At 44.2% G+C, this 24941-nt stretch overlaps 1 protein-coding gene across 3 annotated transcripts in view; it reads right to left on the bottom strand.

Annotated features, from left to right (window-relative positions):
- The window catches only part of LOC135552400 (RNA-binding motif, single-stranded-interacting protein 3-like), a 250210-nt gene extending 227260 nt beyond the window's left edge, over nt 1–22950 (bottom strand). Inside the window, exons 1-2 of one of the 3 annotated variants that reach the window (XM_064983984.1) lie at nt 22491–22950; nt 21920–22286 (exon numbers count right to left, since the gene is read on the bottom strand). In XM_064983984.1, coding sequence (XP_064840056.1) covers nt 21920–21994 — 75 coding nt within the window. In that variant the 5' untranslated portion in view covers nt 21995–22286; nt 22491–22950. Of the gene's footprint in view, nt 1–21919 lie in introns of all 3 variants that reach the window. The other 2 variants (XM_064983986.1, XM_064983985.1) reach the window with 2 other exon arrangements.
- Between the last annotated feature and the right edge of the window lie 1991 nt (nt 22951–24941).

Genomic DNA, 24941 nt, shown 5'->3' on the forward strand with positions numbered 1-24941 from the left:
GCGTTACTCTGAATGACTCATTAACCATCCAGCCCATGATGCTCAGTGTGATTTCAGTCTTGCTCAAAATGCCTTAAGCATGTCATTTGTCTTTTCCCATCGATTCCTTTCTCCCCCAACTAGTAATTGGAAATAAAGTAAATGCTGTCCAAAACCATGAGAGATAAGTGAGACATTGCTGGATGACAGCATAGCTAGTCAGTGGATTGGAATCTTTGAATCCAGATGAGTTGGAGTGAATGAGCTGCATTCAATGTATCACATTAAAATGGATTATTGTAGCCCTGCAGATAATGTCCCAGCAGACTCATAACTAGTGCCTTCAGAAAGTATTCACACCACTTGGCTTTTTGCTAATTATATTGTGTTACATCCTGAATTTAAAATGGAATAAATGTAGATTGTTTTTGTCACTGGCCTACACACAATACCCCATAAGGTCAAAATGGAATTATGGTTTTCAGAAATGTTACAATGAGGCGGCGCCCAATTGGCATAGCGTCATCCGGGTTAGGGGAGGGTTTGGCCGGCCGGGTTGTCCTTGTCCCATCACGCTCTTGCAACTCCTGTGGTGGTCTGGGCGCAGTGCACGCTGACAAGGTCGCCAGCTGTACGGTATTTCCTCCAACACATTGGTGCGGCTGGCTTCCGGGTTAAGCGAGCGGTGTGTCAAGAAACAGTGCGGATTGGCAGGGTCGTGTTTTGGAGGACACATGGCTCTCGACCTTCGCCTCTCCAGAGTCCGTATGGGAGTTGCAGCGATGGGACAAGACTAACTACCAATTGGATATCAAGAAAAGGGGTAAAAGGTTAAAAAAAATGGCAAGCCTAAATATGTTCAAACAGTTACAGCGTTTAATGACTGTGATAGGAGAAAACCCGAGGATGGATCAACAACATTGTAGTTAATCCACAATAAAAAATATATGTCACAGAGTGAAAAGAAGGAAGAGAATAAAATTATTCCAAACCTGTTTGCAACAAGGCACTAAAGTAATACTGAAAAGAAATGTGGTAAAGCAATTAACTTTTTGTTCTGAATACAAAGTGTTAAGTTTGGAGCAAATCCAATACAACACAATACTGAGGACCACTCTCCATATTTTCAAATATAGTGGTGGCTGCATCCTGTTATGGGTATGCTTGTAATCGTTAAGGACTGGGGAGTTTTTAAGGATAAAAAAGAAACGGAATGGCGCTAAGCACAGGCAAAATCCTAGAGGAAAACCTGGTTCAGTCTGATTTCCACTAGATGCACCATTGAGAGCACCCTGTCAGGCTGTATCACTGCATGGCACGGCAACTGCACCGCACTCAACCGCAGGGAATACTGGTGCGGCCTGCCCAACGCATCACCGGGGGCACGCTGCCTGCCCTCCAGGACAGCTACAGTACAATGGAACACTGGTCACTTTAATAATGTCTACATACTGTTTTATTGTATTATACTATATTCTTGTCAATGCCACTCCGACATTGCTCGACCTAATATTTTAATTCCATATTAATTTCTAATATTTTAATTCCATGCTTTTATTTGTGTATATTGTTGTGGATTTTTAGATACTACTGTACTGTTGGAGCTAGGAACACAAGCATTTAGCAACAACCGCAATAACATCTGCTAAAAAGGTGTATGTGACCAATAACATTTTGATTTACATAACTTCTGAGTGATAGGAAGCAGGATCACCACCATCAATAAGCCTACACCACTGCACACACACCTGTCGTTACTATGACAACTAGCATAGCCTTGTCAGCAAATGACTGCTGTCTGAACAGATACAAATCCGATTTGGTCATTTGTAACTTGCTGTTAGACAGTCAGTAGTCCGAAACGGATTTGAAAAACAAAACTGATTTCAGCATTAAGGCCTGCAGTGTGAACAAGGCTTTAGAGACTTACCCAGAAAGACTCACAGCTGTAATCGCTGCCAAAGGTGCTTCTACAAGTATTGACTCAGGGGTGTGAATAATTATGGAAATTAGATATTTCTTTATTCCATTTTCAATACATTTGCAAACATTTCTAAAAACATGTTTTCACTTTGTCATTATGTGGAATTGTGTGTAGATGGGCGCAAAAAAAAATATATATTTAATCCATTTTGAATTCAGGTTGTAACATTAAAAAAATTGGAATAAGTCAAGGGGTCAGAATACTTTCTGAAGGCCCTGGTATGATTTCCTACGAGTCAAATTGTTTAGAGATTGTTTAGAGTAGAAATCATGCATTTTCTCTTTCCCCTCGATCAAATCTAATGGTAGGGGACAAAGATGTCTGATTCGATTCAACATTTGTTTTGCCATGACTGTCAGCGAGCCCAAGCTTTCTAACCGGGGTCATTGTGGGCGAAAACAAATCAGGTTTTATTAGGGGAATGAAAGGCGCTTTGGGGGCCAATAGCTATCAAAGAGCGCTGCTAAAACACACACAATATCCCAGCAAGGAGATTGGATTCCTCCTGCACCTCATCGACACAACACCGGGGTCACTCACCAATCTACACGTGTCACAGCTAAAGCAGCGCTACAAGCTTTGACTTTCTCCATTAGTTCCCATCTCTAATACTCGAAAACAAATGCCTAATGCTAAGGAGAGGTAGGAAACAGATGCTGCTGAAGATAATCAAAGTGTGCCTTTTAAATAACTGCACAACTAGATTCATTACAATGCAGTACATGGCCATTTATCTTGTGATATTGATGCGCAAGTGGTCAGCATAACTGTTGAGTTTTGACAATGGAGCGACATAGAGCTAACCGATAGCTGCAGCTGTACATAGTCCATCTGTAAATAGCCCACCCAATCTACCTACCCCACCTACCCCATTGATTTTATTTACTTTTCTGCTCTTTTGCACACTAGTGTCTCTATTTGCACATCATAATCTGCTCATCTATCACTCCAGTGTTAATTTGCTAAATTCTAATTACTTCGCTACTATGGCCAATTTATTGCCAACCTCCTCACGACATTTCCACACTCTGTATATAGACTTTATTTTTTTCTATTGTGTTGACTGTACGCTTGTTTATTCCATGTGTAACTTTGTATTGTTGTTCGCGTCGCACTGCTTTGCTTTATCTTGGCCAGGTCGCAGTTGTAAATGAGAACTTGTTCTCAACTAGCCTACCTGGTTAAATAAAGGTGAAATAAAAAAAATATGTATTTTTGCAAATGTACAGGAAGAAAATGTCTCTCTAACAAGTAAAACAGCTGTTATCTGGGTCTCATAAAATATCCTTCACAAACAAATTTTTGTTTTTGCCAGCTCTCAAAAAAATAAACAATTTCCAAAGTTTTGACAGACAGGCTTAAGCAAAAATGACAGGAGTAAATAGCCCTCTAAAATATCCGACAGGGTCAATTCGTTATGAGTGGAAGCACGACAGTCCACTGCATAGCAATCATGCCCTCTCTCAAGTTATTGAATGAAAATAAGGGCAGGAAGAAAGCCATCCTGAAGTATACCAGCTAGTGTTTTATTGGATCTTTCATTTTGTGAGCAAATTGATATGTTTAGGGAGGGTAGACAGGCTGGGCATTAGACTTGACGTAATGTCAGGGTTGGCATATTTGGGAGCATGTGTGAGTTGCATGTAGGTACATACTGTGCACAGTATAGGATAGGCCAGCAGCCACAACCACAGCCTCACTCAAACACTGCTCAACATCGAGTGTCTTCCAAAAAAGCTCTACTCGGGGTAAGGTTATTCAGGGTAGCCCTCAAAACATCTGAAACAGAGGTTCAGACTACAAATGAATTGAATGCTTACAAGTGGGAAACAAAGGCCAACATATATATGCAACCAGTTTGATGTTCACCCATTCGCTGTGCATTCTTCATAATGGAGAAATGGGAAATAGCCTGTGTTAAACAGTGTGCACACTCGTACATTGTAGAGTCACACCTACTGAGCACTTAAGCTCCAAATAACCCTCTCAAATACGCATGACTTTCCCTGTCCGTACTTCTTAAACACAGAAACATCACATGGTCTTTCTAATTTGCTGCCATATATAGATTTATCAAGCCAGCCACAATGCCAGCTAAACTGACTGCTGTACAAAACACCATGGAGGCAGACCGCTGCTCTCCAACAGAAACAAAACCGCGGCAAGGCAATTATCCGTGTCCATTTTAACGTAATATGGGAAGAATATGAGATGCGTGGGAGAGAGGTGAGTTTTGTGCCATGTGGGGGTGGGAACAAAGTTGTGTGTGTGTGTGTGTGTGTGTGTGTGTGTTTGTGTGCGTGTGCAGCTATGGGCTTTGGTGTGTGTCTGTTTGGGGTTGAATAGAGGCCAGTGTAAGAGCTATGAGTGTTGTTTGGGTTTTGGGGGGGGGCTAGTTCAAAGGGTTGTTTGGAGGTAAGAGCAGATCTATGCACAGTGCTGCTGTGTGGTGCTGTGGGTGTTAGATGTAAGGGAGAGATGCAGGAATGTGCAGAGGACGTGAGTAGAATGCAACACAGGCCGGCAGGCCAGTCAGGGTGACCTCATGCGTTTGGCACAGGGACAGGCTATAAGGTTTCCCCAGTGCAGATTCCAGCTCGCGCTCCACAGACCATTTACCAGGGCCCTCTCCACCGGCCTGTCTCTCTGGAAGTTTGCGTGTGTCTGTGTGTGTGTGTGTGTGTGTGTGTCTGTCTGTATGTGTTTATGTTTGTGTGTGTGTGTGACTCTGCTCAGTGAACTCAACAGACTCCCACCGTCTACCTCACACAGCACTGTTTCACCCCTCCTCTTCAATGCAAGTTCAGCCAAATTTCTTCAAAGGTTAAGAGTGCATATGTTTCTGTTTATTAACATGGTGTATGTATGCACCGCATGGGTGCATCCCGAATGGTACCCCGTTCCTTTTATAGTGCACTTCTTATGACCAGGGCTCTATAGGGTCCCATTTGGAATGCAAACCATGTTTATGTACACTATGAGCATGGATTTGCATGTTTTAAATGTCACAGACTTCATTCATATCTGGAAGTGTGTGTCTTTCTATCTGTGTGCCTTTCTATTTGTACATATATAAAAGCACGTTTTCTCTCTCTCAAACTAGTCATGTGTGCATGTCCTCCATTCATTATCATCATCTAAATCTCAATACGTTCATACGTATGCATGTCTGGAGGCGCAGCATCGCTACTGAGGTGTGGTGACCTTGGCTGACCCGCACTCACATGTCAGGGGCTGCCTCAGCCCTCTCGCTGAAAACAAGGCCCCCGGCTGTCGCCACGGTAATGGCTCGACAACACCAGTGACCCAATAGACAAACCAGACAGAGAGCCTTTAAAGGACTTTCCTCGACCACCGTAATTGCCCAATATACCGGCGTGGGCCTCCCCTACACATATGGACGGGATAAACAGACAGGCCCTATGTTACAGACAGGCCCTGGTACTGGATGTGGAGGGAGTCCATGCCCCTACAAGGCAGAATAGAGGGCCTCCCGCTGCAGCTACCGCTGGCTGTACAACTGCAATCCATACCCAAACAGACATTCTCAAACGGAGAAGAAGAAGTACCATAACTGGGGTACAGAGTTCCTAAACATTTCAGAGAGCCTACAGTAACAGTGTTAACAAATAGAACTGTGGCTGTGTGGCTAGGGGAACATTGTGCCACCATTACAGGAGTGTTTATTTAACGTTGGAGGGGAGGCCATGTCAGCTTGGTGATTAATTGCAGGCCCAAAATGCTGAGGGCACAGGATTTGCACTGAATGGAGCAGACTGCAGCTCTATCTATACGGGCGAGGCTGTATTGCTTCATCTGCTGAATTCTAACGGCTGTGACGGTTACAGTAGTTACGCCGGAGCATCCGCAGATACTAGGCAAGATGCCATTGTGGTTAATTGGCCGGTGCGGCCCAAAGTTCAAGTTATCTGAGTTGGGAACTTTTTTTGGGATCAGTCAAAAAAACACGTTCTGGAGATGTCTGTTGCAGTGTGTCCTCCTCGTAAGCCTGATGTAAATCTCTATACAGAATAATTCTTCCCAATATGCTTGCAAAAGCAGAACATACGTCAATTACACAAACATGCAGCTGCTGTTTTGGGGCTAGGCGATAAATAATGGATACCAGTCCTCAAAAAAGCTAATGAGAGAGGGGGAAGCGACAGCGAATTCTTACCCATGTCTTCTAAAAAGCCCAAGGACTCAAAATATATGAAAAACAATTAGACTTCATCCACACATCCACAGCAAGTATTCAAAAATGAACATTTGCATTTTGTAGGCTACATTTTTATTCCCAACTCTAACTGTTTATAACGTGTGTGCTGGGAGTCAGGAAGCAAGTTCAGGGAGTGCATAATTTAATAAACAAATGAACAAACAAGAAACACGAGCAATGCACAGACAAAAAACAGAAACAATGACACCTGGAGAAGGAACCAAATGGAGTGACATATACAGGGAAGGTAATCAGGGAAGTGATGGAGTCTGATGACGCGCAGGTGAGCGTAACGATGGTGACAGGTGTGCACCATAACGAGCAGCCTGGTGACCTAGACGCCGGAGAGGGAGCACACCTGACAACCTGTCGTGTCAACCTTTCATGCTGAATAAGGTTGATTCACGGTATGCGACGTCTCTATCCTCTTCTCTCCAGAACATGTGGGTGACCTTAATAATTTATGCGAGGCAAAGAGACGGGAGATACTGTACGCACCAGTGCAGATTGTGCAGGAGAAACTGGTGTTGTACATCAAAGCATGTACCATGCAAGTCAGTCACATGCAGTCATCTGTTACAAAATGTAACCTTTACCCCGAGAATATGCGGCTGCCTGCGAAGCAGAGTGATTAACTGTTGAAAAGCACAATAAGAGACATCTTGTATGGAGAACACACATCATAATGCCACATTTTAATTCTGTTGCCGACGGCTGTTTATGTGCTACTAATTACTGGTGAAGAATAATCATCTTTAATCCTATTCAGCTCTATAATGCCAACGGCGTTCACTTACTTTCCATTCATCCTACTCCTGCGTGACGACTTGGCTCGCCCTCGTCCTACACTGATGTCCTTGCAATCTAATTCCTGCCGCCTACCTGTCCCACTCTGTGTTTTTCCACGAGCTGGCTAATACTCCCAAGCCATGGCATTGGGGAGGGGTTAGGGCATTCTGAAGGTCTGCCAAAATAATCACTCAGACAAAAAATACAAGGGCGGCTTGAGTCATTTAACCCGAATAGAGCCCAGAGAATGGACTGTTTGCATTTGGTAATCCCAGTTCGAGCAAAAGCTTGAAAAGGTTCATCTGCCACACCAAATTGGTGCCCGTATATCTGTTTGTATAGGAACTCATTGTGGTTTAGTTAAAGCCATCCAACACTCCTGGCAGCTATTCAAGCCCTCATGACTATTTGCTTACCCTCCTTCATGGCAGAATTGGCTTTTTCCACAGCAATTTTTCAAGCTAGTTGTGACATGGTATTTTCATTGAGATTGCCATTGCTAATGCAGCTCTGTAAGGTAAATGTTAGGGTTTACACATGTTTCAAAGGCCAGGCTGGGCCTCTCTGGTAAGACTACACCACCATTTGCATGCCTGCGGCTCGAATCTCCCTCCATCTTCATGTCTGCAGATCTGATTAGAGACACTAGGTCATTGGTTTGTGTGGCTAGAATGGAAATAAAATGCTAATTCCGCAGAGTGAGATGTGCACCACCAAAGGATTTGTACTGTCAAACTATGATGTCACTATTAGGGGGATGAAATCACATAATGAAAAATGAAACTGTTAGTAGAAACTCTCGGCTGGTACTTTTCCCAGACTCTTACCGACTTACTCCAACATGCAAACCTTGGTACGTTTCCCAGAATATCAATCCAGAAAGACTCTCCACTTGAACTTTGTAGTAACTTTAAGTGAGACTCAGATTTGTAACAATTTCCAGAAACTCTTAACTCTGTTTCTGTTATTACTCCAGGCTGTCTTCTCTTAAAACAGAGGCACATTTTGAGAGGGAAGCTCTGCTCTCTGTTCTGATGTAATTAGGCTTCCTCTGTTCATCGTAACATAGATGAGCTCAGACTATAGGTATAGCTCAGACTATAATATAACCCTATAATAAGCTGAACCCATAAGGAGTGCTGGGACAGCCATGTCCCTGAGAAAATGGCTAATATAGGCTGATGATTATCTCTCATTGCGTGTGAACAGAGACAAGCCTCTCACTCTCACAGACTCCCGGACATGCAAACTAACAGCCTTTCTCCAGTAAGTAAAAAGCAGGGGAACAGTTGGATTCTTCAAACGCCAGTCCTTCTTTAAAAATGCAGGAGCAATTACCCCGGCTAGCGCCGAGTGACTGAGCACCGCGCGACGCCGTGAGACCGTTCTTTCCGTCCTGAAGCCGGATGCCAGAGCAGAGGCAGGCCAGACACAGCAGATAGACAGCCGGGGCTACGGTTACAGTAGAACAACACACCCCTTCACTAACATCCTGTCAGTCTCTTCCAGCGGTAGCTAAAACCCTCAACCCCATAGCTGCTGCCTAACCTCGCTCAGAGGGACATGTGCCCGGTAACAGAGAGCGGCACTAACAGCAGGCTTTCTCATTCTGCCTGCTCCGTCCTGTCCTTCCAGAATGGGCTGAAGCGTGATGCTATCTCGTACCCTCGGAATTGCAGTTATGCGGTTCAGAAATACAAGGCTCCTGGTTCGCCTGCCCTGCAGCTAATTCTATTCACGTCCTACTTCTCTGATGTTAATGTCCGTAAGTGAATGTAAAAAGGGGCGTTTACAGGAGGTGCCTCTACCGCCACTCCTGCCATCCTACACAGGAGTCAGCGAGGGCTCCAGGAGAGAGGGAGTTATACAGAAAATGAAGGGAAATGAAAGAGAGAAAATGAGGGAGAGAGGGTCAAATCAAAAGGCAAAAAAAGAGAGAGGGAGGGACAGCTTCGAAGACAAAGACAAAAAATAGAGCGTGCACTTGCAGAAACGCAAGACCAGGAAACAAAGGAATCCATAGTAGGGCTCCATTGGGCATCCCTGAGCCCACTCCACTTCACTGTAGTGCTGTAGGACTCTGCTATACTCCGGCACCTGGCACGCGTGCAGAACCAGCAGCCTAGCTTCCCTCTGTAGAGCAGAGCAGAGCTGCCTGTGGCTCCAGATGGCCGGGGACGGAGAACACGGTGACCAGGGCTCCCTGAGGTCACACGGACACCATCGCCAGCAGCACTCACTCATAACCATTCACTCACAAGCTCACAGCCACGGAGCATCTGTGGTCATAAGCCATGCAGGGTGTGCAGGATACAGTATGCATACATTCATTGTGCTACAGTTACATTTACAGCTAAATACACTTGACGGTAAATCCAAGTCAGGTCCCTGAGTCCCGTGTGATAGTTAAGGCTCTGCGCGATGAACTAGAGAAACTCGGAAAAGAGAAAAGGGAAGATGCAATCTAATTTCCCCCGTTTTTTTCCCTTCTCTCCGATATAATTAATTTTGAACGTCAAAAGGCTGAACACACTCACACAAAGCAGTCGTAATGAGATACGGAAGTGAGTGCGTAAGGGGCAGGACTCTGTAGCTCGCTAGGTGCTTATGAGGAGGCGGTGGCGGCGGGTACAGTGTAGACTAATATATGTGTGTAGATAGGGGCCAAGCTGTCAGTTGATGAATGAGAAGGAGGCCACAGGGCCCAAGCGCTGTGTTATGTACAGCATACGAGTAGATAAATGAAAATATCCACTCCACTGAGTGACAGCTACATGTAGAGGGATTGTATGGCGAGATAACAGGCTCAGGCAGATAAAAAAAAAACAGAGGTGTGGGCGTGGGTTGATTAATGATCAAAAAGCCCCTGGATTGTGGTGGCGAGCTAGGGGAGGGAAAACAAGGGAGAGAGGGAACTAGTTGAGAGGCTGCTGCCAACCTTTATTGTTAAGTGACTAAATGAGCTTCATGCAAGGATTTCAACAGCACTGCCTCGGCAAGTGATTTCGTTCAGTCATTCTTGAAGCACATATTAAGAATTGTGTCTAGAAATGACTAATTGTGTTGTATGATGCTTTGTTATATGAATATGTTGTGTCATGTGAATAATAGGCATATAGCCTGAGAACAGTAAATATAATATCCTCCGCTAGATGTTGGAACATTGCTGCAGGGACTTCCATTCAGCCACAAGAGCATAAGTGAGGTCAGGGACTGATGTTGGGCGGTTAGGCCTGGCTCGCAGTCGGCGTTCCAATTCAGGTGTTCGGTGGGGTTGAGGTCAGGGCTTAGAACCAGTCAAGTTCTTCCACACCGTTCTAGAGAAACCATTTCTGTATGGACCTCGCTTTGTGCACAGTGGCATTGTCATGCTGGAACAGGAAAGGGCTTTCCCCAAACTGTTGCCACAAAGTTGGAAGCACAGAATCTTCTAAAATGTCATTGTATGCTGCAGTGTTAAGACTTCACTTCGCAGGAACTAAAGGGTCTAGCCCGAACAATGAAAAACAGCCCCAGACCATTGTTCCTCCTCCACCAAACTTGGGAGTTGGCACTATGCATTCGGGCAGGTAGCGTTCTCCCAGTGGCGTGCCGTGGGCCTGAGGCCTGGGCCTTCAGTGAGGTCCTACACAGTCCCACCCGAATTAATCCACCTCTTGTTACCATCATTATGATCCCATGGCTCTAGACACTATACATTTAAACAGAAACGCAGTATAACCAGGCGTCACACAAAAACATGACATAATCAATGAGTCTTTTAAATATTTCCCTATTTTTCTTCACCTTTTCATTGTGCAGCTCCGTTGCCCTGCGCGCTTGTTCGTTGAGCTGTAGATCCACTCGGGTGTCCCCAAAAGTTTTCAAAAGCACCATTGCTTGCAAGTGCCCAGCCGTACTTTGGTGTCTCGTTGCTGCCTTGGTTAGACAACTCAAGTTTGCAAAGCCAGTGTGGCTCCAAACACCAAATCCATCACTTATCAAATAATAGGCATTCCCAGCAGTACAATTTGCAGTGCTTCGCGGAGCCTGTGAGCCATTGATAGCGCTCGTAGTTGGAACTTTGAAAGTGGCGAACGAACCCCTTTCCCACCTGTGACAGGCTTTGTAGCGTCGGCGTCGGGTGACCTCTCCTTACAATGTCTAACTTTTCTTGAAAAGTTTGTCTTGAGAATGGCGTTAAATTATATCCTCGACCAAATCGATATCTTCTCCTCCTTCCGCCATTCTGGGTTAAAAAACAGCTTAGTAGTACGCAAATTAATTTGTTTATCAAATTCAGTTTCCTAGTTCTGAGGTTCTGCATAGACCTGCCCATAGGACCTGCCTCTCAATATTGGTAATCCAATCAAAAGACGTGCACGCACTACGCCTGCTTGCTGGCTCCTGTGTAACACTGGAGCCAGCCAGCAGGCGTACAATAGCCAACTCTAAAGCTGATTGGTTGACACTAAATTTTCATTTCCATTCACTTCAAGCTACAAGTGCCCGCACTGTTGATTCTGAAGGCCTGAGGGCAGATTCTAGACCCCTGGCATGATGGCTGAATATGATTGGATAAAAGATCTAACATAAAGACCAGCCCTCCAAATCTCAACCTGGGGCTGGAAGCAGTGCAACCAAGAGGAAAGCTATGAAATGAAGAGTATAACTCTTACTCTGGGGAATAATTGAATACATATTTGTGGGAAAATATATATATTTTTAAATTATATTCTGATGATGTTTAGGCCAGCAGAGAAGGCCTTGCTGGCCCTGACGGCCCACCACTGCGTTCTCCTGACATCTGCCAAACCCAGATTTGTCCGTGCTTCATCACTCCAGAGAACGTGTTTCCACTGCTCCAGAGTCAAATTGTGGCGAGGTTTATACCACTCCAGCATACGCTTGCATTGCGCATGGTGATATTAGGCTTGTGTGTGGATGCTCAGCCATGGAAACCCATTTCATGAAGCTCCCGACGAACAGTTATTGTGCTGATGTTGCTTCCAGTGGCAATTTGGAACTCGGTAGTGAGTGTTGTGATCGAGGACAGACGATTTTTACACACTAGGTGCTTCAGCACTTGGGGTTCCCATTCTGTGAGCTTGTGTGGCCTACCACTTTGCGGCTGAGACGTTATTGATCCTAGACGTTTCCACTTCACAATAACAGCACTTACACTTGACAGGGGTAGCTGTAGCAGGGCAGAAATGTATTCTAAAATTATTCTAAAATTATTCAATTATTTTTTTTTCTCACAAGCTACACACAATGCCCCATAATGACAAAGTGAAAACAGTTTTTCTATTGTGCTAATTTATTAACAATTGAAACAGAAATACCTTATTTACATAAGTATTCAGACCCTTTCTCAAAATTAAGCTCAGGGGCACACTGTTTCCATTGATCATCCTTGAAATGTTTCCACAACTTTATTGTGGTAAATTCAATTAATTGGACATGATTTGGAAAGGCACACACCTGCCTATATAAGGTCCCACAGTTGACAGTGCATGTCAGAGCTCCGAGACAGGATTGTGAGGCACAGATCTGGGGAAGGGAACCAAAAAATGTCTGCAGCATTGAAGGTCCCCAAGAATGCAGTGGCCTCCATCATTCTTAAATGGAAAAAGTTTGGAACCACCAAGACTCTTTCTAGAGCTGGCCGTCCGGCCAAACTGAGCAATCGGGGGAGAAGGGCCTTGGTCAGGGAGGTGACCAAGAACCCAATAGTCACTTTGACAGAGCTCTAGAGTTCCTCTGTGGAAATGGTAGAACCTTCCAGAAGGACCACAATCTCTGCAGCACTCCACCAATCAGGCCTTTATTGTAGAGTGGCCACTCCTCAGTAAAAGGCACATGACAGTCCGCTTGGAGTTTGCCAAAAGGCACCTAAAGGACTCTCAGACCATGAGAAACAAGATTTTATGGTCTGATGAAACCAAGACTGAAGTCTTCGGCCTGAATGCCAAGCGTCACGTCTAGAGGAAACCTGGCACCATCCCTACGGTGAAACATGGTGATGGCAGCATAATTTTCAGAGGCTGGGACTGTGAGACTTGTCAGGATTGAGGGAAAGATGAACAGAGCAAAGTACTGAGAGATCCTTGATGAAAACATGCTCCAGAGCGCTCAGGACCTCAGACTGGGGTGAAGGTTCACCATTCATCAGGACAATGACCCTAAGCACACAGCCAAGACAATGCAGGAGTGGCTTAGGGACAAGTCTCTGAATGTCCTTGAGTGGCCCAGGCAGAGCCCGGACATCTCTGGAGACACCATTAAAATAGCTGTGCAGCAACGCTCCCCATCCAACCTGACAAAGCTTGAGAGGATTTGCAGAGAAGAATGGGAGAAACTCCCCAAATACAGGTGTTCCAAGCTTTTAGCTTCATACCCAAGAAGACTTGAGGCTGTAATCACTGCCAAAGGTGCTTCAACAAAGTACTGAGTAAAGGGTCTGAATATTTATGTAAATGTGATATTTCAGTTTATTACTTTGTAGTAAATTTGCAAAAATGTAATCAATTTAAGAATAAGGCTTTAACGTAACAAAATGTGGAAAAAGTTAAGGGGTCTGAAAACGTTCAGAATGCATTGTATAGTGTACGTTCCTAGCCTAGTTTCACAGCATATCCACCATTAAAACTCAATTGAACAAAAAAACGTAGAGCTCATGATTTCCTCTGCCTTTGATGAGGCTACACTGAAAGGCTACACCCAGAATGGGGATATAGAACTGGCCAGCCAACGGCTCTTAGACAGGCTTGAAAGCAGCAGGATTTAGATGGGCCTGTTGTTATTTCTGCAGCACAATGGCTTCCCCCGTGTAATGTAACCAAACCCTTTGCCTTGCTTTTAACCAGCCCCTCCCTCTATCCCTCCCTCTGGCCCCCATCTCCCACCCCCACCCTCCCACTATAAGGAATCAGAGAGAGTATAAATGGAGCCCAAGGTCCAGACAGACACAGGCATAGAGCCACTCAATGGGTTCCATTGATTGGTGTTTACTTAAGGCCCTGGATATTGTTTTACATATTTTTTTTATTGAACCTTTATTTAAGTAAAAAGTCAGTTTTAAAAACAAATTCTTATTTACATTGATGGCCTTCCTTGGCCTACCCGGACAATGCTGGGCCAATTGTGTGCCGCCCAACGGGACTCCCAATCACGGCCGGTTGTGATACAGCCTGCATTCAAACCAGGGTCTGTAGTGACGCCTCTAGGACTGAGATGCAGTGCCTTAGACCAAGGATCACATCACCAACAAACTAACATGGTCCAAGCACACCAAGACAGTCGTGAAGAGGGCACAACAAAACCTATTCACCCTCAGGAGACTGAAAAGATTTGGCATGGGTCCTCAGATCCTTAAAAGGTTCTACAGCTGCACCATCGAGCATCTTGACGGTTGCATCACTGCCTGGCATGGCAACTGCTCGGACTCCGACCGCAAGGCACTACAGAGGTTAGTACGAATGGCCAAGTACATCACTGGGGCCAAGCTTCCTACCAGGCGGTGTCAGAAGAAGGCCCTAAAAACTGGCAAAGACTCCAGCCACCATAGTCATAGGCTGTTCTCTCTGCTACAGCACGACAAGAGTTACCGGAGCGCCAAGTCTAGGTTCAAGAGGCTTCTTAACAGCTTCTACCCCCAAGCCATAAGACTCCCGAACATCTAATCAAATGGCTACCCAGACTATTTGCATTGACCCCCACCCCTCTCCCCCTATTTACACCGCTGCTATTCTCTGTTGTTGTCATCTATGCATAGTCACTTCAATAACTCTACCTACATGTACATAATACTTCAACTAACCGGTGCCCCCTCACATTGACTCTGTACCAGTACCCCCCCCCCCGTAAATAGTCTCGCTATTGTTGTTTTACTGCTGCTCTTTAATTACTTGTTACTATTTTCACTTATTCTTGCCCATATTTTTGGAAACTGCATTGTTGGTTGGAGGCTCGTAAGTAAGCATTTCACTGTAAGGTTGTCGTATTCGGCACATGTAACTAATGAAATTTGATTTTGATTTCATTTCGACCGCTGCGCCACTCGGGAGCCCATATTAGCCTGTGTCTATCTCTGTGTCTGCTCCTCAGCATTCTCGGGTTCTCTCTGTATGCTCTACTAGCGTGACTGTAACACAGACCGTGTGTGTGTCTCTGCCTTGTCTGTCGGATCTCTTGATTGACGTTTCATAGTAATACAGTAGACTCAGGTGACTACTTTAGCCTGTACCGAAGTTGAGGACTTTCTCTGCATTAGCAAAGGCAATTCATCGAAAGGAAATGGATTGAAAAGGGATTTCCCATGGGCTAAAAAAAATAAGAATTCATTCAAATATATCTACTGTGACGTTATCTTGATCTTCCGCAACTTGTACTTTGGCATTTTATTTAGGCGCAAACAAAAATAGCTGTCACTTCAAGTTGATAAGGATAATCATGAGACATGCCAAGGCATGCAGAACGTTGCTAACAGACATAGCTATTGGATGAAATGCACACATTACCCATAATAACTATCATTAAATGACATAATTGATCTGTGAGGCTTAATTGTTCAGGGGACATACATTTACTGTAATTTCCTCATTTGTGAAATATCTATCATTCACTTATGATTCAAATCAAACAAATACTCAAATACAGAAAATTCTGTGAAATCCTAGGCACTATGTTCAATAAAGTATCGTACAGTATCTGAGAGAGATTCAGTGGTGCCGCCGTTCATTCATAGAGCCGGATGGGAATAGAAACAAGCCTTTAAACGATTCCCTTATCAACACACTGTCCTGCAGGCTCCCTTCACCGTCGCCCCTTATAAAACATGCCACAAAAATGCTCTTTCAGGAATCAATAATCTTGTTCAAGAGAAGCACATGCTACGCTCCACTGCACTAATCAATAGAGGGCCAAAATGTTATTGTTTCATCTAATTTCTGAGTTGTACATGTTAATCCTCGCCGTCAACTGGAATGTGCTCATCGAACAGTAGCGGGTCCACTGAATTATATGCGGAGATATGAGACATTTCAAATGGAGATTGAAATCGCCTTTCCGACTATGAAATCCTGTCGTACAAAGAAGGCGTAAGACAGTGTTTAACTCTTAATATGCTTTTCATCCAAATAGAACACAGATGTTCTGTAGATTCTATATATTCCTCGGCGGACAGAGAAGTATTGCAGATATGCGTCATAAAATGGAGTCGGAAAGGACAACTTGGTATGAGTTACGCTCTCTAGAATCCCTACCCCCCTCATCATCCCTTGCAGTTATTTATGATCGTTTGGGAGAATGAGGCCATATCAAGAGCATGCTGAAATGAAGATTAACAGACGGACATGGATGATTGAAGACGGAAGCTTAATTCAGGCGTCCTGCCTGTGAGGCCAAGCGGCTGCCATCTGATGCTGGGGCCCAACCTGCCCACCTAACTGCCAAGGCCCTCTCCTCTACTCTACCAATCAATGATAATTAATGGGATAGCAGCTCTACCTCCCTGCACTCTCTGTCAAAGAGACAGAGAGCCCTCTGCTCTCACATCACTGGCCCTGGTCACAGTCCCATACATACACTACCATTCAAAACTTTGGAGTCACTTAGAAATGTATTTGTTTTTGAAAGAAAAGCACATTTTCTGTCCATTAAAATAACATCAAATGTATCAGAAATACAGTGTAGACATTGTTAATGTTGTAAATGACTATTGAAGCTGGAAACTGCTGATTTTTTATAGAATATCTACATAGTCGTACAGAGGCCCATTATCAGCAACCATCACTCCTGTGTTCGAATGGCACATTGTGTTAGCTAATCCAAGTTTATCATTTTAAAAGGCTAATTGATCATTAAAAAACCCTTTTGCAATTATGTTAGAACAGCTGAAAACTGTTGTCCCGATTAAAGAAGCAATAAAACTGTCCTTCTTTAGACTAGTTGAGTATCTGGAGCATCAGCATTTGTGGGTTCGATTACAGGCTCAAAATGGCCAGAAACAAAGCACTTTCTTCTGAAACTCGTCAGTCTATTCTTGTTCTGAGAAATGAAGGCTATTCCATGCGAGAAATTGCCAAGAAACTGAAGATCACCTACAACGCTGTGTACTACTCCCTTCACAGAACAGCGCAAACTAGCCCTAACCAGAATAGAAAGAGGAGTGGGAGGCCCCAGTTCACTTCTGAGCAAGAGGACAAGTACATTAGAGTGTCTAGTTTGAGAAACAGATGCCTCACAAGTCCTCAACTGGCAGCTTCATTAAATATTACCCGCAAAACACCAATCTCAACGTCTACAGTGAAGAGGAGACTCTTCACTGTTGACATTTCTAAGTGACCCCAGACTTTTGAACGGTAGTGTACATAGGGTACACATACCACTAATTGGCACTAGCTAGAGTAACGAGCCATGAAAATGAAACCCTTTCTTGGAAAATTCACTGCTATTTGGCTTGCTCGCAGCTGTTGGGTGGACGAGTTTGCATGACATGGATATCGCACTCAAGTATACATCAATCGCTGACGGAGGCAAGATCCTGTTTGCGCTGACCTTGAGTAGGGGGTGACGATAAAGAGGGGGGGTGAGATGCCTGTTGCAGTGGAGTGGGGAGGGAGGGACAGAGGAAGGAAAGGAGGGATGAGGGGCATAACTTAACTTAACTTAAAATGACACAACAACTAGGTTCCAGTTTAATAACCTCTTGTGACTAGGGGGCAGTATTTTCGTTTTTGGAAAAATAACATTCCCATAGTAAACAGGAAATTTTGTCAGAACAAGGTGCTAGAATATGCATATAATTGACAGCTTATGATAGAAAACACTCTAAAACTGTAAAAATATTGTCTGTGAGTATAACAGAACTGATATTTCAGGCGATAGCCTGAGACAAATCCAATCCGGAACTGCCTCATGTTTTGAAAGCTCTGCGTCCCTATTGAGCAGTGAATGGGCTATCAACCAGATTACGTTTTCTACGTATTACCCAAGGTGTCTACAGCATTGTGACGTAGTTTTACACATTTATGTTGAAGAATACCCGTAAGCGGTTACATTGTTTAAGTGGTCACCTGATGCTCTCAGAGTGATTCTCGCGTAAAATACAGAGGTAGCCATTTTTCCAATCGGTCCTACTGAAAAACCAATTGCCCCGGTGGATATATTATCGAATAGATATTTGATTGATTCTAAACAACGTTTGCCATGTTTCTGTCGATGTTATGGAGCTAATTTGGAATATTTTTCGGCATTTTCGTGACTGCAATTTCCGATCGATTTCTCAACCAAACGTGAAGAATAAACGGAGCTATTTCGCATACAAAAATAATATTTTTGGAAAAAAGGAACATTGGCTATCTAACTGGGAGTCTCGTGAGTGAAAACATCCGAAGCTCATCAAAGGTAAACAATTTAATTTGATTGCTTTTCTGATTTCCGTGACCAAGTTACCTGCTGCTAGCTGGACAAAATGCTATGCTAGGCTATCGATAAACCTACACAAATGCTTGTCTAGCTTTGGCTGTAAAGCATATTTTGAAAATCTGAGATGACAGGGTGATTAACAAAAGGCTAAGCTGTGTCTCAAAATATTTCACTTGTGATTTTCATGAATAGGAATATTTTCTAGGAATATTTATGTCCGTTGCGTTATTAGTGTCAGTTGATGATTACGCTCCCGGGCCCGGGATGGGGAGTCACTAGTTAACAACGTTTACTACACCGTATTTTCACAAAACATGGTTGCCATTGCACTCAGACCAGGTCCATCAACAGTGAGACTACCACCAGACGTACTAATAACAGAGTGACGGCACCGTAGTCACAGAAATATAGGGATACTTAAAACATAAACTTAACAGAGCATACCCCTGAATGAGAGACCTGAGATGAGCTCCTCTGAGATATGAGACAGAGAAAAAGAGGGAGGGAGAGGTGGGAGAAACAGGGATAGAGAGGGGAGGGGGCAGGGTGAGAGGGAAACCATATGGCAGCAGCACAAATGTATTAAACTATAAATCAGAAGAGAAACCAGTGGGCTACCAGGTGGGGATATTCTCCTCTAGTATCCTCTAGTTAGCTACCTCAGCAGCTCTTCACAATGGGGAGGGAAGATGACAAAATACTTTATCTGCATTCGTGTATCTTATTGATGACGGAGGACTTCTAGTCTTCTCGACTGTTCCCCCATCAGCCACCAACCAGAGTCCAGGTTTCCACGCCAGAGTTAGTGATGCGTACAACGGCTAGAGCAAACGTGGGCAGCCATGGCGGATGACAGTTTACTGTCAGCCTACGTGCTGGCCAACATGTCTGTTATCATGATGAAGGCATTGCTGAGTCAGGATAGGAGATACGGCTTTTATTGTGTTACTAAAGGTAGAAGATATTGGTGGGTAGTAATCTCATTGGTTGATTGATTGAATGTATTACATTTGGACCACACTGCTCGCAACGCGTGCGTGATTGACGCAAAAATAAATGTACACAAACGTGTTATTTAGTCATTGCACACACACTGCTCGCGTGTGCGTCAACGAGTGTCTGCGTAGTCAGGCGCTAAAATACAACTTGGTTCTATTTGTGACGCTTGACGCGGTGCAAGTCCTGCCAATCCCATCTCCTCATTGGTTTTTAGGAGCATGTACAGTTGAAGTCGGAAGTTTACATACACCTTAGCCAAATACATTTAAACTCAGTTTTTCACAATTCCTGACATTTAATTGTTGGAAAAATTCCCTGCCTTAGGTCAGTTAGGATCACCACTTTATTTTAAGAATGTGAAATGTCAGAATAATACTAGAGAGAATTATTTATGTCAAATTTTATTTCTTTCATCACATTCCGTGTAGGTCAGAAGTTTACATACACTCAATTAGTATTTGGTAGCATTGCCTTTCAATTGTTTAACTTGGGTCAAACGTTTCGGGTAGCCTTCCACAAGCTTCCCATAATAGGTTGGGTGAATTTTGGCCCATTCCTCCTGACAGAGCTGGTGTAACTGAGTCAGGTTGGTAGGCCTCCTTGCTCGCACACGCTTTTTCAGTTATGCCCACAAATTTAATTTAGGATTGAGGTAGGGGCTTTGTGATGGCCACTCCAATACCTTGACTTTGTTATCCTTAAGAAGTGTGAAGTATGCTTGGTGTCATTGTCCATTTGGAAGACCCATTTGCGACCAAGATTTAACTTCATGACTGATGTCTTGAGATGTTGCTTCAATATATCCACATAAGTTTCCCCCCTCATTATGCCATCTATTTTGTGAAGTGCACCAGTCCCTCCGGCAGCAAAGCACTCCCACATCATGATGCTTTCACCCCTGTGCTTCACTGTTGGGATTGTGCTCTTGCAAGCCTCCCCTTTTTCCTCCAAACATAACGATGGTCATTATGGCCAAATAGTTATATTTTTGTTTCATCAGACCAGAGGACATTTCTCCAAAAAGTATGATCTTTGTCCCCATGTGCAGTTGCAAACCTTAGTCTGGCTTTATAATGGCGGTTTTGAGCAGTGGCTTCTTCCTTTCTGAGCGGCCTTTCAGCTTATGTTGATATAGGACTCGTTTTACTGTGGATATAGAAACTTTTGTACCTGTTTCCTCCAGCATCTTCACAAGGTCCTTTGCTGTTGTTCTGGAATTGATTTGCACTTTTCGCACCAAAGTACATTCATCTCTAGGAGACAGAACACATCTCCTTCCTGAGGCTGTATGGCTGTGTGGTCCCATGGTGTTTATACTTGCATACTATTGTTTGTACAGATGAATGTGGTACCTTCAGGCATTTGAATATTGCTCCCAAGGATGAACCAGACTTGTGTTGAGGTCTACAATGTTTTTTTCTTAGGTCTTGGCTGATTTCTTTTGATTTTCCCATGATGTCAAGCAAAGAGGCACTGAGTTTGAAGGTAGGCCTTGAAATACATCCACAGGTACACCTGCAATTGACTCAAATTATGTCAATTAGCCTATCAGAAGCTTCTAAAGCCATGACATCATTTTGTGGAATTTTCCAAGCTGTCTAAAGGCACAGTCAACTTAGTGTATGTACATTTCTGACCCACTGGAATTGTGATACAGTGAATTATAACTGAAATAATATTTCTGTAAACAAGTCCAAAGTAGAAGAAGAGCCTGAAAGAGGAGAGATGACGAGAAACTAATTTGGTTTACTCTTTTATCTGTGGACTAATTGTCGGAGTAGATGAGCTTCTGCATTTCAGGTAAAATAACAACCAAATGTTTCTATCCCAGGACAAATTAGGTAGCAACAGTAAGCTAGCTAGCTAAATTGCCATGAATGTTTAATGCTTTTTGACATGTCCCCAAGTTAATATAGTTGGTTCAGAGTTCAATTCAATATTTCAACCTGCGTGTCCTGATCGTGTCTAGGGTGGTTGGACAAAATCAACATAAACGCAATGGCACACGAGCGGTCTGGTCAGCATGTTGGATAATTGAAAGTGGTAGGCTCCTCCAGCCGTAGACAACATTACATACATTAAAAACACTTGCCACATTTCCATTGTGGTTCTCACTATAAAACTCCAATCCAGTTAGCCTCAATTAATCAACCTTCCGGACAGCTCCACTAGCTGTACCGAGGGTGGACAAACTAGCATTGTGATCCCTCACCAAGTGACAGAGACATGCAAACCCCAGCAAGCCACTTGCCATATGAAACCATCACGGCCAAGGCCAGTCATCCATCACACCACATCCCCACTCAGCGGCTTGACAGGAGGAGCGAGGGAGGGAGGGTGTGGAGAATAGAGGAGGGAAGGGCGTTTGGGGTAGGGATGTGGGATGTGGGAGGGAGGGAGGTTAAAGTTTACTGACGAGGGAGGGTGGAGGAGGAGGATGGCGGAGGGAGGGAGCTTAAAGTTTACTGACGAGGGAGGTGGGAGGAGGAGGATGGGGGGAGGAAGGGAGGTTAAAGGTACTGAAGTGATGGGTGTCCTACCTTGGTCTGGAGGTAGTGGGGGTAGTAGTATGTGTACTGAGGGTACATTGGTTGCTGTTCCAATCGCTTGCCCATGTAGCTGGAATCCTTAGCGCCGTGGCAGGGAATGGTTGCGCGGAGGCGGAGGACGAGCGTTAGTAGTACTGGGGCTTGGCTCTCTGACTGTAGGTCCCTTTTTTTCCCCCGTCCACACTGGTGTCTTGTATCACTGCTGGTCCTCCGGAGCAGGCAGGGTTCGTCCTACGGAGAGTGGCTGGGAGAGGGGTTGCCTCTGTGGGGGTAGCTCCTGCCTGACGACGCCTTTTAGTTAAATCTCCTGGAGTGTTACAAACGGAAGCTGCTGCGTGTCCTGTCTGTCCCTCACTGGCTGGTGTTGGATAGTAACGCGTGAGAAGAGAGGTAGAGGAGGAAGAGGAGAAGGATGAGGAGGAGCAGGTGGCAGTGGCTTTAGGCAGTCCTGCGAACAAATTGCTGGCACAGGACAGTGTGGGAGAGGAGAAAAGGAAAGACAAGGAAAAGGGGGAGGATAGATAGATCACTTTTCTATTTAAGCTGTCTTGCTATAGCTTACCTCGCTCCTCGGCTTCAACCTCTCTCACACTCTCTGTCGCTCAATCGGTTGCTCTCTCTCACAGCTCTCTCTCTCTCTCTTTCTCTCTCTCCTCTGTAGTCTGATATCCCAGCTGCTCTGTGTTGTACTGTCGGACACAGGATATATCCGCGGCGTGCTAACAGATACACTTTGGGAAGAGTCCGTATCAGGCAGGAGCAATCTCAGTGTGTAACAGTTCAGCCAGAGAAGAGCAGATTACACAGAAACAATCCCAGCTAATTGATATGGCACCAAGAAAAAAAGGAATCTCCACCGGTCCACTGGTTCAGAGGAAAAGAGAGAAAAAAATATAATGAGAAGCACAATGACAGTGTCCCAGGTGCCCAACAGACAGACAATCCAGAGAGTCTCCTGTCTGCGATCCTCCCTTTTCCTGCTCTTCTAAAATGTGTTCCTTGTTTCTTCTTGCCTGCTTCGCTCTCAGTTACTCCTCCCAGCAGCCTGCCTCTCTCTCTCTCTCTCTCTCTCTCTCTCTCTCTCTCTCTCTCTCTCTCTCTCTCTCTCTCTCTCTCTCTCTCTCTCTCTCTCTCTCTCTCTCTTCCACACTGTAACAGGGCGGTAAAGGGGGCTCGTCCTGCACTGTGAGCTGACTGCCTCCTCCTTCCACAGCCAGTAGGAGGGACTTGAGTCGGCTCCGAGCAAGAAAAAGATCCAGACATAGACCAGGGGGCTGCAGTATTTGCACAGCCAGAGAAAGGAGCGGGGAGAGGGGGACGGCAGGCAGCCAGTAGCGTGTGGAGTCGATTCCCCCTACTGGCTGCCAAAGGACCTAACGCCCGGTTCAAACTCTCCTTCATCAATGTGGTCTGATTTGACTTCTGAACCAATCAGTAACCTTGAATATTACTCCATATCTTTATAAAACTATAAGATAACGGTAGGTTTTTCTTCTGGGTTCATTGGTAAAGTCTGAAAAGGTATGTTTCAAGCATTCACTTTTCTCTTGGAAGTAAAAGACATTGTCCGTAGTGACAGTAAATCAACATCCTGTATAATTGAAATCAAATCAAATTCATTAAAATTGTATTGGTCACGTAAACCTATTTAGCAGATGTTATTGCAAGTGTAGTGAAATGCAGTAATATCTTACAATTCACAACAATACACACATCTAAAAGCAAAAAATTGGAATTAAGAAATATAGAAATATTAGGATGAGCAATGCCGGAATACAGTCATCGACTAAAATACAGTAGAATACAGTATACCATCCATATTGTTATGATGATACATCTTATCAAATCAAATTGCAAATGTATTGTGCTTGTTAAATGCAAGCAGACAGACTTGTTTTTCTGTGAAACCATGAGAGACCAGCACTGAAAAACATTAAAATACAAACGTGACTTTAGATCCTTCTAAATAGCCACTCTGGGTGCTTTGCCTCGACATAGGGAGCAATGTTTCCCAACATTCTACCTGACCAATTAAGCTCTTCTCACTATGAAAAGACAACATAGAGACAACATGTCCGTTCAGAGGAGAGAGACATCACGTGGTGTTGGGGTAAAGAGTGCTTGAGGGAAAAATCACTCTCTATATATACTACCAGCTACAAACGGACACCGTTAGATGCTATAATCTGCGTTGCGTCGTGCCTAAGAACAGCCTTAGCCGTAGTATACTGGCCACAGAATTCAGGGCTTGAACAACCCAGTTTATAGTATATTTTATAAACTGGTTACCAATGTGAAATAAATGTCACACCCATATACCACACCCCCTCGGCCTTATTGCTTAAATATATGCCATTTAGCAGACGCTTTTATCCAAAGCTACTTACAGGCATGCGTGTACATATTTCATGTACAGGTGATCCAAGGAATCAAACCCACTATCGTGGCGTTACAAGGGCCAGGCTCTGCCCACTACGGAGGACTATAGCATGACAGTGGAGTCCAATGGACAGCAGCAGGATGGTAAAGGTTCTTCTCTTTGGTCTGCGAGAAACTTCAGCTGCACACACAGACTGTGGCTTAACCTATGAGTCCACTAATTCCTGGGCTTCAGTTTTCAGCCATCTCAATTAGCAAAATGATCCTTGACTTCAGGGTGAGAAATTTAACTGTAGCATTATTTATGAAAACAAATGTGTTATGCAAAGCATTTTAAATGGCACAAACATATATAGATAGATATGTCAAGCAATACAACAGTTTCCGAGGGAAAATTTACACAGACACACCAAACCCACGAGGGTGTTTTCCCCTCATTAAACTTTAACATTGACGTTTTCAGACCAAATTAACGATATTCAGTGCATCACTTAAAAAATAGGTCCCAGCTCAATTATGCCACATTTTGCACATTGATTTCTAATAGCAATTTGTGTCCTCATTCAACCATGTATTTTGGTTTACAGTAGAATACATGGTCATGAATGTGGGCAGCACGCATGCAGGTTAGTGG

This window comes from Oncorhynchus masou, chromosome 13 (genome assembly GCF_036934945.1).
Source record: "Oncorhynchus masou masou isolate Uvic2021 chromosome 13, UVic_Omas_1.1, whole genome shotgun sequence".
NCBI classification, from domain to species: domain Eukaryota; kingdom Metazoa; phylum Chordata; class Actinopteri; order Salmoniformes; family Salmonidae; genus Oncorhynchus; species Oncorhynchus masou.